Source organism: Pristis pectinata, chromosome 22 (genome assembly GCF_009764475.1).
Source record: "Pristis pectinata isolate sPriPec2 chromosome 22, sPriPec2.1.pri, whole genome shotgun sequence".
Classification (NCBI taxonomy): Eukaryota; Metazoa; Chordata; class Chondrichthyes; order Rhinopristiformes; family Pristidae; genus Pristis; species Pristis pectinata.
Window position 1 is genome coordinate 26927745 of NC_067426.1, and position 14397 is coordinate 26942141.

Sequence of the window (14397 nt, forward strand, 5' to 3'; positions counted from 1 at the left end):
CTGCTGTCATAACCTCTCTTTTCATAAAAAGAAATGCAGTCTCCATGCAATTGCAAATTCTCATCCTATTTCTAATCTTCCTTAGTTTTTGAATAAGCTGTTGCTTCCCAAAGCCATGCCTATCCTTCCCGCTATTCCGTATCCGATTCCTTCCAATGAAGTTCCTGGCCCCATCATGGAATTGAAATACCACTCATCAAAGTTACAAATTAAAACTTCTGCAATGATACCTTTGATAACTAGCCGTCATGATTATTTCAGGCCTATTTACAGTTTTCAACAAGATTTCACACTCCCTCCTCCCCCTTCAATGCTTCTCCTTCACCTGGGTGGAATCACCCTTCCTTGTTGCCATTCTTATCTGTTGAATTAGCCTAGGAATCACCTGCAGTAGTATCCTTCCTTCTCCTGCTCCTACTCCTGCACCATCACCCGAAGTCCCCCATGAATCCTTCTATTTGGCCTTCTAGTTCTAAACCAATGCTACCCCTTGCCAATATCAAGGGAAAAGACCTCAGTGACACTGATGACAATCAACTCTATCATACCCTGACCCTTCTACTATCACTGATTTGCTATGGTACTTTACCAACATCTAATAAACCAAGAGCAAAAACTTCTCCAACCAAACGTTGGGAAGATTGAAGAAGGGATACACCACAAATTCCTTTTTTTGATTACCATTTCCATCCCTGGTAACTATTAGACCGAAACCATTAGCAACTTTACAGATATCAGGAAGGATGACCAAAAACATGGTTGGAGAAATAGGATTTAAGAAGCTTCTTGAAGGAGGAGAGAGGTAGATAAGTTAATGAAAATTCATGGTCAACACCTTGCTGAACATACAATCATCGGTGATAGGGTCATTGAAATTGGGTGTATACAAGGGAGTAGATTTAGAGTAGGGATCACAATGGCTTGTTGCTTTTGGCTCTGGAATATGCCTCTGACACATATCTGTTCCATTACTCAGATTAGCTCCTCCTGATTCCCATCTGTGTTATCTCTTCTGCAATGAAATGCTTAACCATTACTTAATTACCTCTAGACTTGGCATGTTGCCTTGCTGCATTCCATCTTCCACCCTATATAGATGAGCTCATTTAATATTTTATATTTGATATATTAACAAATTCCAAGTCTTCTTCTGCGTAGAGTAGCAGAACAGAACACTGCTGGAAGGGCTACTGTTTCAGAGCTCCAGCGACCCTGGTTTGATCCTGATCTCTTGTGGTGTCTCTGTGGAGTCTAAACATTCTTGCTGTAACCACATGGGTTTCCTCTAAGAGCTCCAGTTTCTTCCCAAAGACTTTCGGATTGGTAGGTTAATTGGTCACTGTAAAATTGTCTAGTGTGAAGGTGAGGGTTGAATGTAAGGAGAGTTGGTGGGAATATGGGAAGAATAAAATGAGATTAGTGTGGGTTAAGTGTAAATGTCGATGGTTACTTGCTGAGCTGAAGGGCTTTATCCCTTGCTGTATGAGTTAATGATTGTATAATTCCATCTCTGTGGTTGCTGAGGAAACCCTTGTCCTCTACCAGTCCAACAAGATCTCAATTTTACCATTTTTTAAAGAGTTCTGCTCTCATCTAACAGAATAGTTGCCAAGAGGCTATTTTATCACAATGGAGAGACCAGAAATAGGGGGAATTGGATGGAGAGGAGGAAGAGAAAGCTCTTTATGCAAAACATTAAAAGCCGTTGGAATTCTCTGTCTCAGATGGCCGGTAATGTTCAGTCAATGATTATATTCAAAGCCGGCATCAATAGATATTTATTTACCAAGAGGATCAGGAAAATAATGGAAAGTAAGTCAGGCACAGGATTAGCCATGAACTTGCTGAATGGTCACACTGATTTGAAGGGTTGGATGGGTTGTTCCTGCTGTTAATTCTACTGTTCTTCTGTTCTCATTCATGTTTTGCTCTGCAACCACTTCCATTTCTACTCGCAATTGTTGTCTCTAGTCTCCTCTAATTCTACTCCTTTGTAAGTCCCCAATTTCAAATAATCATTAGTGACCATGCATTGTGCAAAGCATTAACCCTATACTTTCCTTAACTTGTCTGCCTCTCTACCATTTTAAAAGCTTCTTAAATCCTATTTCTCCAGCCATGCTTTTGGTCATGCTTCCTGACACCTTTTTTTGTGGCTTGATGTGAAAAAATCTTTAATTCTACGTATCACTATGGTTTTGAGATACAGTGTGATGTTAAAGCAGAATACAAATGCAACTTATTTTTCAATGCTTGAAAAATACCATTGCCTTGAAACTACATTCAGCAACAACAGCAGACAAATGCTAAGTGCATTTGCGTGTTATTACCTTGTAAATTTATTTTCCACATCTTGATATAATGAATCACAATTAATTTTCTTTCCTGTCAACAATATAGTTTTACCCCAACAAACCAAGACATCGTCACAACAAAACTAAATTTTATCTATTAAAACAATTTTCCGAACAACCTTTCCCCACAATGATCTTTGAATCCCTTCACAAGAAATGTGGTGAAATGTTTTTAGTCATATCTGTTAGATTAATTAAGTACACATAATTATTAAAGCTCCTGAATCTGTTTAAACTAGAGCAAAATATTTATTTTAATCATGCACCCTTTCAATCGGTTTATTGATTTTATGCCCTTTCACCCAACTATTTTGCAGTAAATACTTAAGATTTCCTCTTTAGTGCTGTTCCTTTACAATTTTCACTTATGCATTCACTTTCAGTATTCCTAGATTATATTATAGGAAGCTCTGCTCAGATTCCCACTCTCTGTCATTGATTTAATTGTCATGCATATTAGTTTTAAATACATACATTCCTGGAGATAGACGTTACCAATCAATGCTAACCACTCTTCTCAAATGGCCACACTTATAATGAATGTCCTGATTGATTAACCATGAAAAGGCATCTCCATAAATTGACATACAATTCATGCCCATAAACCTTACTTCATGTTTTCAATGACATTAGTCATTGTTGAATGAATACATCAGCATTTTCTGATCAATTTTATTCCATCAACTGTCACGACACAATTATCTTTAAGCACTGGACTTTTTGGCTTGTTATCGTGTACATTAAAAAGCAACTTATATCCATGAATACTCCAAAGCAAATGCCATAGACCATTTATTAGAACAAACTAAAACCTTTTGTGGTCATGGTAATCCATTATATTAGTTCCAGATTTTTGACTAAGATTTGCACAATGTTATTGTGAACAAATGTCATTTGATCTCAATAACAAATTAGTTGTCAAATTCCAAGTTGTTGCAAGGCATTTTATGGTATTTTGCAAAAGAACATGTCAATTACAGAGACACAAGAGACTGCAGATGCTGGAATCTGAATCAACAAACAATCTGCTGGAGGAACTCAGCGGGTCGAGAGGCATCCGTGGGAGGAAAGGAACGGTCAACATTTTGGGTCGAAAACCTGCGGAAGGACTTAATGATTCTGTTACAGTGTTTTGACCCAAAATGTTGACAATTCCTTTCTTTCCTCAGATGCTGCTTGACCCACTGAGTTCTTCCAGCAGAGTGTTTGTTGCAACAAGTTAATTGCATTTTCTGTGAGACAAAAGGTGCTTACCTGGGACCAATATGTCACAAAAATTGCTGATTATCAAAAATTGATTGTGGTAGAAACAAATCAGTTTATCTTGACTCTTGCAGGCAAAGATAATCTGACAAACTTTACTGAAGTTGGTGATGCAGAACTAGTCAAGAAATGAGTGATGGCTAGTGTAACCTCTGGGAATCTGAGCAACATATTCTAAATGCCTTCAAATACTTCATTACTAGTCTCAATTGCTGCTTAGTCCTTCAAAAAATCTTCAAAATACAAAAGTTAACCACATTTTATAGCACTGTAATTCAAAAAGAAGAGGAAATAAAATGAGTCAATACTGGGAACAATGGCTCTAGTTCATAGGTGCCATATATAGGTAGCTTTAGTGCTTTGGAAGCAAAGGACCAGGTTTCTACAGCAATCTCAACATGAATAATATATCTTTGAAGAAAATTGCACTAATAATGGATATTCATTTAAATACATAAGCAGACTGTCTGAGGGGAACTGTGAATTCTAAAAGTATCCTGAAATCAACCGAGCATGGGTAGAATTGAGACCATCACAATTTGCTTGCTGAATGTAAGACTCCTATTTTCAGTTGGGTGAGACATCTGTTTGGTGCCACTATTACCTATCCATTTGTAGCCAGTCAATCAATTGCAGTGTGATCTTTCCTGCTCGGATCGCCCAGATTATATTCTTGGCTGCTCCTATTTCTCATCTACATTCTGCTTCTTAGGAACATCATCTGAATATGCATCATCATTTTCCACAAGCCTCCTGATGACATTCAACTCTTGACTACATCTTGACCACTCTACTATGTCTGGATCATTAGATATTTAATACCAGATGAACAGAAGTTTTCTCCATTATAAGGATGACAAAGGTGCTACCTTCAATCAACATTGCAAACTCCAATTTTCCCCAAGGTTGAACTAAATAAAATCCATGGCATATTTGGCCCCCAAATCAGCTTTAGATCAATTAACTGCGCCATCATGAAAACTGATATCTTTTTTCTCCATAGCTTTGCCTGATTCTGAATGTTCCCTCAGCTCATCTGATGCTCAATCTTTTTTCCATCTATTTGGTAACTCTAGACACAAATATTCCAATGTTCACTTCTCCAGTCTTCTATTTTTTGCTGTTCATAAATATGAGATCCTCTGAAACTGTTTGTCATAGTTACACAGTGTGGAAAAGGCTCTGCAGTCCACTAAGTCTGCACTGACCATCAACCACCCACTTCCACTAATACTGCACAGATCCCATTTTTTATTCTCCCCTCATATTCATCAAACTACCCCCAGATTTTACCATTCATCTACTAGGAACAATTGACACTGGCCAATTAACCTACAAAACTGTACAACTTCGAGGAAACCGAGCATCCAGCGGAAATTCATACGGTCATAGAGAGAATGTGCAAACTCGACACAAATAGGAGCTGAGGTCAGGGATTGAACTCAGGTCTCTGATGCTGGGAAGTAATAGCTCTACTAGCTGTGCCACAGAGCTGGTTTATCCCATCCCATACCAAGCCTTATGTAATCATTACCCCTACGTTTGTTGACTTGTATCTCCTCCAAGTTAAGCAATGCATTGATTTTAAAGTTTTCTTTGTGATGAAATCTTTCACTGACCAAATTGTTCTCCATCACTGTGCTTCCTCCAGCCCTACAACACTCTAAGGTGTTTTCATTCCTCTAATTCTGGTCTCTTTAATTTTGTCTTAGAGGTTTATTGAGACTAGTGGATGGGTGGCCTTCAGGGGAACATTGAAATAATCAACAGTCAGTTTAACATTTGTTTCAGCATAGAGTTCTGGGTCAGTTGCTCGTGTATTGATAGCTTTATATCAGGTGCCAGACCATGCAAATTACTGCTGGAGGGAATCTCAAATGAAGATAGGAAGATCAAATCACAAAATGGAGGCTAAGCATTAAACAGGAACCACTTTAAAGTAACTATTAAGATAATTAATCATTTTCAAATTGTTATATGTTTTATTGCCTTATTTTAATTTGAAATATATTTTAAAGCAGTTTAATGATGCATCGTTCTAACATTCTGTCAGGAAATTAGGTTTACATCTTTCATTCAACGCAGTGACCAACTGCCCAAAATTGGTGCAGAAATCTTTGCACATTTCCAGAAGCCATTATGTCAAAGTCATTTCAACCCTCCCCAGAACAATTGTTTCCATTAGTTTTGCAGCAGGTTTGCTCTACAATATTCAGTCATTGTTTCGACGAAAGTTCCTAACACAGTCCTCTGAAAGATTGCGTCCACTGAACTATTTAATTCCCATTTCATTCCATTTTCAGATATACACTGAAGCCAGGTGCAATGGGGTTGCAATATTTAAGTCCTCAAAATAAAAATGTCACTTCTTTTCTGAAACGGTTAGGGAAGCAAGAGCCTTGTAGTTATTTCTCTCTGCAGCAGTGCTTTGGGTCAGAAAGCTGACTTATATGCATCAGCATTAAAGTGTCTGCGTTGAAGTAAGGCTGTTATTGACTGGTGCTGGGGGTTGTTGTAGGATGTGTCTTCCTCTGCTGCCCTTTCTTTTTCTTATTCCCGGGCTTGCTGTCCTTCTTGCTTTGCCTGTTACCACCTTCTTTGTTCCGCGCCTTGCCTTTCTTCCCCGCTTTCTGTTTGTCTTTTCTTCTGTTGCCTTTCCCTTGTCCTGTTTCAGAAAGACACACTGTCAGTATTGCAAACAAAGCTCCTCCTGATCATTGTCAAATTGAGGAAGAACCACCAGCCTCCGCAGAGGTGGGTGGTGAGTGAGCTCAGAAGATGGATCAATGTCAGCTTTAACACAGAATTACACAGGGAAATAATACAGCATTCTGCGAAACCCATAACTGATTTTTAAAATCTTTATGCTATTACTATAAACAGCATCAAGATGACCACACAATGCAGTTTTATTGCCGGAAAAATGGTAGCAATTTCTAGACCAAACTCTCTAGCCTAAAACTTCATTCCCAGTGAATAAATCTTCATGGAACTGAATGGAGTAGAAAGCACAGCCCCACCACATCGCATATCTGCTGCCATTGACTGGGGGTGAACTACTACGGAAGTGTTTTTCTCCACAAAAGCAGAGTACTAGGAGTGCTATCAATCTGAAAAAAAAATGTTAGGAAACCTCAGCGGGTGGTGGAGAGTCTCAGACAGAAAGAGTTAATGTTTTTAATCGAGAAGCTTTTGTCAGAAATAGAAAGGGTTCCAACATAGGGAGGGGATGAAAGAATGGAAAGGAAGGCCAATGGTGGCTTGGAACACAGGACTGATTGAAAGGGGGTGATGATGTAAGGCAAAAGAAGATAGCTCTGGGATAGACAAAGAAACAAAAGATGCATCCAGAGTTTGGGAGTAGAAGTAGCAGATCTACTATCTGGAATTGTAAAATTCTGTGTTGAGTTTGAAAGGCTGTTATAGACTTAGTCTGAAGAATAAATGTTAATCTTCGTTGTCCCAGCTAGGAGGCTGAAGGTAGAGAGATTGGAATAGGAGTTGGAATGGATGAAGAATTAAATTGGTCGTAAACTGGAAGCTCGGGGTTTCAGCTATGGATTGACAGGGAGGTTCTTCCATAAAACAAGCACCAAATCCCCAATGTAAAAAACACTGCATCATAGACAGTACAGAGAGTATATACTGAACTGAAAGAAGTACAAGTGAATCACTATTTCTCTGTAAGGAGAATTTGGAGCACTGGATAGAGGGAAGAGAGGAGGATAAGGATGGGGGAACACTACCCTAATACCGAGACTTTAAAATTCAATTACATTCAAAGTCAAGTGCAGTGATCGGACACTGCACACTTTCATTTGGTCTGTTCCAAGTTTGTGGGTGTGGGATTCCAACTGTCACTTTGAGTTGGAGGAAGTGTAACCAAGGAGTTAGTGGGCTCATAGTGAGCTTGCTCACTAGCTTATGCCTAGAAATGGAGATGTCAAGGAAGTGAAAGAACGGAAGTGTTGGAGATGCACAATATTAAGATTAAGGAAGGGAAAAAGTCAGCAGAAAATTTGATGACAATTTCAGGTTCAGAGTGTGTGCAGTAACATTTGTTGGCACAAATTACTAAAGAGGTAAGGGGGAAGAGCAGAATAGAATTGAAAGGGGGTATACATTGCACATCCTACAGGTAAAGTTACATTCACTTAGTAACTCATTTTACGTTGCAGCTTTACAAAGCTCTGGTTAGGCTGCATCTGGAGTATTGAATTCAATTCTGGTTGCCCATTATAGGAATGATGTGGAGGCTACAGAAGGGGTTCAGAAGAGGTTTATCAGGGTAATGCCTGGATTAGAGGGCATGTGCTATAAGATGGACAAACTTGGGTTGTTTTCTCTGGAGCAACAGAAGCTGAGGGAAGACCTGATATGAAGTTTATATGATTATGAGAGGCATAGATAGAGTAGATAGCTTGTAACTTTTTCCCAGGGTCAAAATGTCTAATACTAGAGGTCATGCATTTAAGATAAGAGGGCAAAGTTCAAAGGAGATGTGGGGGGCAAGTTATTTACACAGTGGTGGGTGCCTGGAATGCACTGCCAGGAGTAGTGGTGAAGGCAGGTATGATAGAGGAGTTTAAAAGGCTTTTAGATGGTCACATGAATATGCAGGGAATGGAGGGATATGGACTATGTGCAGATTTGTTGTCACTAGGTTAATTAGTTTGGCACAACATTGTGGGCTGAAGGGCTTGTTCCTATGCTGTACTGTTCTATGTTCGATGTTCTTTATATGGTGGGACTGAGTGGAGTCAAAGAGGATAAGTTAGTGAGAGGAGGAATGTGAAGGATGGGGACTGGTCTCCTTCTGTTTCAGGAGGAAGAAAAAGGTTCCCAGTCAGTGCAGCTGTGAAATGGAAGTGTAGAAGAGTAGCATTAAGGTGAAAATTGCAAAATATCAAGGATGCTGGAAAACTGAAATAAAATTCGGGCCTTCTGCAGCAGCAGAGAGGGAGAAATGGCTGATGTTTCAGGCTTTTGATCTTTCATCAAAAATGGGAAATCTTAGTGACAAGGAAGTGCTAAGATGCAGAAAAAAGTGGGCAGGAAAACAAACAAAAGGGTTGCATTGCAGAAGAATAGAAGGGATGAAAGTGACGGAAGAGAATACTGATTCAAAGCATAAGGGGGCAGTAAAGGAACAAAAAGAAACTGATGGGTTTGAAGGTTGTAATGCTTCATTTGCTATGAAGTTCAAAATTATATTAATTTCCAAATGTAGTTTAGACTATTTTCACTGTATTGTACACTGGCGTACAAGAAGTAATAACCTAAAAGGGAGAAGACCGATACGTTTTTTAGCGCAGAATAATGTCACTATATATCTGTAGAGGAATCCAGTACAGAGAATCCAGGTACTGGACTACCAATCTTTGCACTAAAAATCTGCAATGTTACTGTAACAAAACAAAAACTTAGACAGATACAAATGGAGCCCTAGTTGTAGAAGGCTGATCAGCGATATGAGAGTGCTATTCAAAACTTAGAACACATTTTACCCCATGCAACAACTGTGATTCCTCCCCACCAAACCTTCTCCACTACAAACAAAATCAACATATGCTGGTCTGGATTAGCCCCAGGTAACTAGGGCTCAAATATAACCTACGCTAAAAAAAAGCACCCACCTATCCAGCAACAGTAACCGAAAGGCTTCATTAATCTTTATGGTGACAGGAAGAAATGGGACATTGATATCAAATGGTCGGAAGTCATCACCAATAATCCAAGGAAATGGTTCCTGACACTTGATAAGAGCTTCAGGAGGGGAAAGCCAAGTGCAGAGGAAATCTAAACTTTTGTATTAGATCACACAGGAGCCACTATGTTTGCAGAGGTCCCTTTAAAGAATTATAATCTGTTCTATCTCTCCATTACTGTTAGACCCACACTATTGATTATTGACAAAATGTCAGGACTCCTCTGAGCTAACCAACAATAAGTTGTTTACAATATCCAAAGCACTTTCTGCATTAATCTTAACTGACAAAGGGTTTGGCTCAGTGTGGGTGATCTGATTCAGATTAACTTTTATTCTTGGATTTATACCTATTGCAGTACAAAAGGAAATTCTCAAGAATATCTCAGGATGTAAGGGCTTAACTAGGAGACTGTACATGAGCAACTAGCACGTAAAGTTAAATTGAAAACCAATGTTATTTGGGAAAAACATTCTAACACATGGTATTTACTGGCAGCCAGAGTAAAAGCTTCCAGAAATGACACCCGGCTTATTATCCCTTCCATGTGAATGTTATCAACATCACAGAACCATAAGAAACATAAGCATACATTTAAATATTGAATGTTAATCAAACTCAAAGAGTGTAAAACCACTGGTCCATCAGGATTGGACCCACGCATTTTAAAAGAATCTGAGCAAGAGATACAGTATAAGAAGGATTATACATGTATTTAATAATTTACTAGGAAAGGTATGGTGCCAGAGGGCTAGCAATTATATCATGCCCATATTTAGGAAGGGAGATGAAATCTCCAGGGAAGATGAACATCTCTATGGAACAACAGACCAGTCAGCTTACTAAAGAAAAGAGTAGAAGAACTTTAGTGGCAAACATTTTTATTAATAAATTGTCAGCATGGATTTTAAAAGGAAAAATCTTGCCTGACTAATCTTCTTGAATTTTTGCAGAGCTAACAGAGAGAATATGCAATGGAAATTTAATTTGCGTAGATTTTCAAAAGGCCTTCAATAAGATACCCCATAATAGACTATCAAGTAAGATGAGAGAATACAGAGGTATGGGAATAGTAACAGAATGGATTGCTTTATGACAGAAAGCACAGAATAGAGGTAAGGGGTATGTACTTGCAATGGAAAAGGTAGGTTGAGGTGTTCCATAAGGTTCATTGCTGGGATCATTGTTGCTCACCATCGACATTAACAAGTTAAATTCAGCATAGGAAAACACATTTCCAAAATTGTAAATAATGCCAATTGTTTTTGGGGGGGTGGTGGTGGTGGTGGGTGGTTTGCTGCTGTTGGTGAATAATAAACAAAATTGAGGAAGATTCCAACAAATTACAGAAATACATTAATTATTGGTATTGGTTTATTATTGTCACTTTTACCGAGGTACAGTGAAAAGCTTGACTTACAAACCGATTGTACAGGTCAATTCATTACACAGTGCAGTTACATTGAGTTAGTCCAGAGTGCATTGATGTAGTACAGGTAAAAACAATAACAGTACAGAGTAAAGTGTCACAGTTACAGAGAAGGTGCAAGGTCACAACAAGGTAGATCGTGAGGTCATAGTCCTTCTCATTGTATAAGGGAACCATTCAATAGTCTTATCGCAGTGGGGTAGAAGCTGTCCTTAAGTCTGGTGGTAATTAGCTTGCAGAATGGACAAATGACAGGCAATTGAAGTTTCATACCAATGAATCTGAGATAGTACATTGGTACTTTGAAGTGCAAGTCCAGATGGGGTAGAAGAATAAAGTGATCTCAGAATGCAAATACATCAATCACTAAATTTTGGTTCCACAAGTTAGTAAAGTAATAAAGAAAAGCAAAAGTCAGCACTAGGAATAGAATATTCAGCAGATCAGGCAGTAGATGTGGAGAGAGAAACAGTTAACATTTTGGGTCAAAGACCCTTCATCAGAACTGATAAAGGGAGAAAGCACGTTCGTAGCAGAGTAGGTGGGAGAGATCAGTGAGTGGAACAAAAGGAATGTCTGTTTAAAGGGTGAAATTATGTAGTCATTTCTTTCTCTCTTTATCAGTTCTGATGAAGGGTCTTCGATCTGAAACATTAACTGTTTCTCTTTCCACAGATGCTACCTGCTGAGTGTTTCTGGTGAGAGCAAGTTATCCTTGGCCTCGATGGATTGCCTAAGAGGGATTATTCTACACTGGGAAACCCAGTAGTAAATCTACACACAGCACTGCTTCCACAAACAGCAGCATGGTAAAAACAGGAAATGCTGGAAGCACTGCTGAGTGTTTCCAGCATCTTCTGTTTTCATGGCAGATTTCCAGCCTCTGCAGTTTTTAAAAAAAAAATTTTCAAAGGTTTGTTAAACATGTATAGAACTTCGGTTAGAACAAATTTGAAATATTGTTTACGTTTCTAGTCACCAAGTTACAAAAGGGACCCAGAGGCACAAGATGAAAAGCCCTATGATGCTGGAGGAACTCAGCAGGCCAGGCAGCATCCGTGGAGAAAAGCAGGCGGTCAACATTTCGGGTCAGGACCCTTCTTCAGGACTGAAGATGGGAAAAGGGGAAGCCCAATATATTGGAGGGAAAAGCAGAGCAGTGATAGGTGGACAAAAGAGGGGGGGGGGGCGAGGTGGGCACAAGGTGGTGATAGGTAGATGCAGGTAAGAGGTAGTGATAGGCAGGTGTGGGGGAGGAGGGGACCTCTCCTCTCTCACTGGGGTCAAAGGTAAGGAGGAAATAAGGGTAGAAAAAAGAGATAAACTCTGGGAAAAGGAAGGAGAGGTATGGTTGGGGGGTGGGGGTGGGAAAATTCAATGTTCATGCCGTTGGGCTACGAGTTTCCAAGATGGAAAGTGAGGTGCTGTTCCTCTAGTTTGAGGTCTGTCTGAGGAACAGCACCTCATTTTCTGTAGTCCAAGCGCAAACTGGAGGATCAGCACCTTATTTTTCATCTTGGAAAAATAGTGGTGTCATTGGCGAATTTATAGATGGCGTTTGAGATGTGCCTAGCCACACAGTCATGAGTGTAGAGAGAGTAGAGCAGTGGGCTAAGCACGCGTCCTTTCAGTGCGCCTGTGTTGATTGTCAGCGAGGAGGAGAAGTTACTACCGCTCTGCACTGATTGTGGTCTCCCGATAAGGAAGTCAAGGATCCAGTTGCGGAGGGAGATACAGAGGCCCGGGTTTTGAAGCTTGTTGATTAACACTGAGGGGATGTTGGTGTTGAATGCTGGGCTGTCATCGATAAACAGCAGACTGACGTATATGTATTGCTGTTGTCTAGGTGCTCCAAAGCTGAGTGGAGAGCTAGTGAGATTGCATCTGTTGTAGCAGTAGGCAAATTGCAGCAGGTCCAGGTCCTTGCTCAGGCAGGAGTTAATTCGAGCCATGACCAACCTCTCAAAGCACTTCATCAAAGTAAATGTGAGTGCTACAAGACAATAGTAGTTAAGGCAGCTCACCCTGCTCTTCTTGGGCACTGGTATAATTGGTGCCCTTTTGAAGCAGGTGGGAACCTCTGATTGCAGCAGTGTGAGATCGAAGATGTCCTTGAATACTCCAGCCAGTTGGTCGGCATAGATCTTCAGTACCCAGCCAGGAACACCGTTGGGGCCCGACGCCTTGCGAGGGTTCACCCTCTTGAAGGATGTTCTGACGTCGGCCTCTGAGACAGAAATCACAGAGTCACCAGATGCTGTGGGGATTCGCACAGGTGTAGTATTATTCTATCTTTCAAAGCATGCATAAAAGGCATTGAGCTCATCAGGGAGTGAAGCATCATTGCCATTTATGCTGTTAGGTTTTGCCTTGTAGGAAGTAATGGCATATAAACCCTGCATTGTGCGTCCAATTGTGTCTCTAACTTCACATGGAACTGCCTTTTCGCTCTCACGATGGCCTTCAGTAGGTCATATCTGGACTTCTTGTAGGGTTCTGGATTACCAGTCATGAACATCACAGATCCAGCCCTCAGCAGAATGTGAATCTCTTGGTTTATCCAGGGCTTCTGGTTTGGGAAAACTCGGTACGTTCTCAACGGCACACTCACCCATGCAGATCTTGATAAAGTCAGTGACGGCTGTGGGATATTCATTCAGATCCGAAGATGAATTCCTGAATATGGTCCAGTCCACTGATTCAAAGCCATCCTGTAAATGCTTCTCTGCCTCCCCTGACCATACCTTCACGGTCCTGACTTCTGGTGCTGCGATCTTCAGTCTCTGCCTATAGGTCGGGACAATGAGTGACCTGCAGCCTCTGCTGCAGGTGAGACATGAGGTGCTTCACAGTGTTGGCAGGTTTGGAGGTGGTGCGCTCCTTCCGCCATTTTTATCTGAATTTATGCATGGTTCTGATGAAGAGATTTGAGGTCTTCATATTATTCTCACATTCCCATATTTCCTTAAACATAGAAGGAGGCCTTTTGAGCCATTGTGTTTATAACAGCTCTGAGAACAATTCCATCAATCCCATTCCCACATTAACCTCCTGGTTAGTCTTTTTCCCAGGGTAGGGGAGTCTAAAACTAGGGTGAGCGGGGAAAGATTTAAAAGGGACTTGAGGGTCAACTTTTTCCACACAGAGGGTGGTGGGTATATGGAACGAGCTGCCAGAGGAAGTGGTTGAGGCAGGTACAGTTACAATATTTAAAAGACACTTAACAGGTACATGGATAGGAAAGCTTTAGAGGGATACAGGCCAAATGCAGGCATATGGGAGTAGCTTGGGTAGGCATCTTGGTCGGCATGGACGAGGTGGGCTGCAGAGCCTGTTTCTGTGCTGCTAACTCGATGATTCTATGAACGGGCTATTCAACATTATACCTCCCCTCAACGCTAATGAATTTCTTAGCCTTCCTGGTAATACAGGCTGACTACTTCAGACCTGCTCAATGCAGCACATCAATGTGCTGTTGCTTGTTTTATGTTGCACTTTTGCCATTTGTTGCTGCCAAGAAAGACACAAACTATACAACGCAGTGGCACAGCTATAGAACTGCTTCCTCGTGGCTTCATCGACTCGGGTTCAATCCTGACCTCCAATGCTGTCTTGTGGAGTTTGCACATTCTCATTTTGACCA

The 14397-nt window shown here is 40.5% G+C and overlaps 1 protein-coding gene across 5 annotated transcripts in view; it reads right to left on the reverse strand.

The window, feature by feature from the left end:
* Positions 1 to 4535: 4535 nt before the first annotated feature.
* rspo1 (R-spondin 1) overlaps positions 4536 to 14397 on the reverse strand; it is a 136040-nt gene continuing 126178 nt past the window's right edge. For all 5 annotated transcript variants that reach the window (XM_052036375.1, XM_052036376.1, XM_052036374.1 and 2 more), the window contains one exon: positions 4536 to 6282. In XM_052036375.1, the coding sequence (XP_051892335.1) occupies positions 6107 to 6282 (176 nt within the window). In that variant the 3' untranslated portion in view covers positions 4536 to 6106. The remainder of the gene's footprint in view (positions 6283 to 14397) is intronic.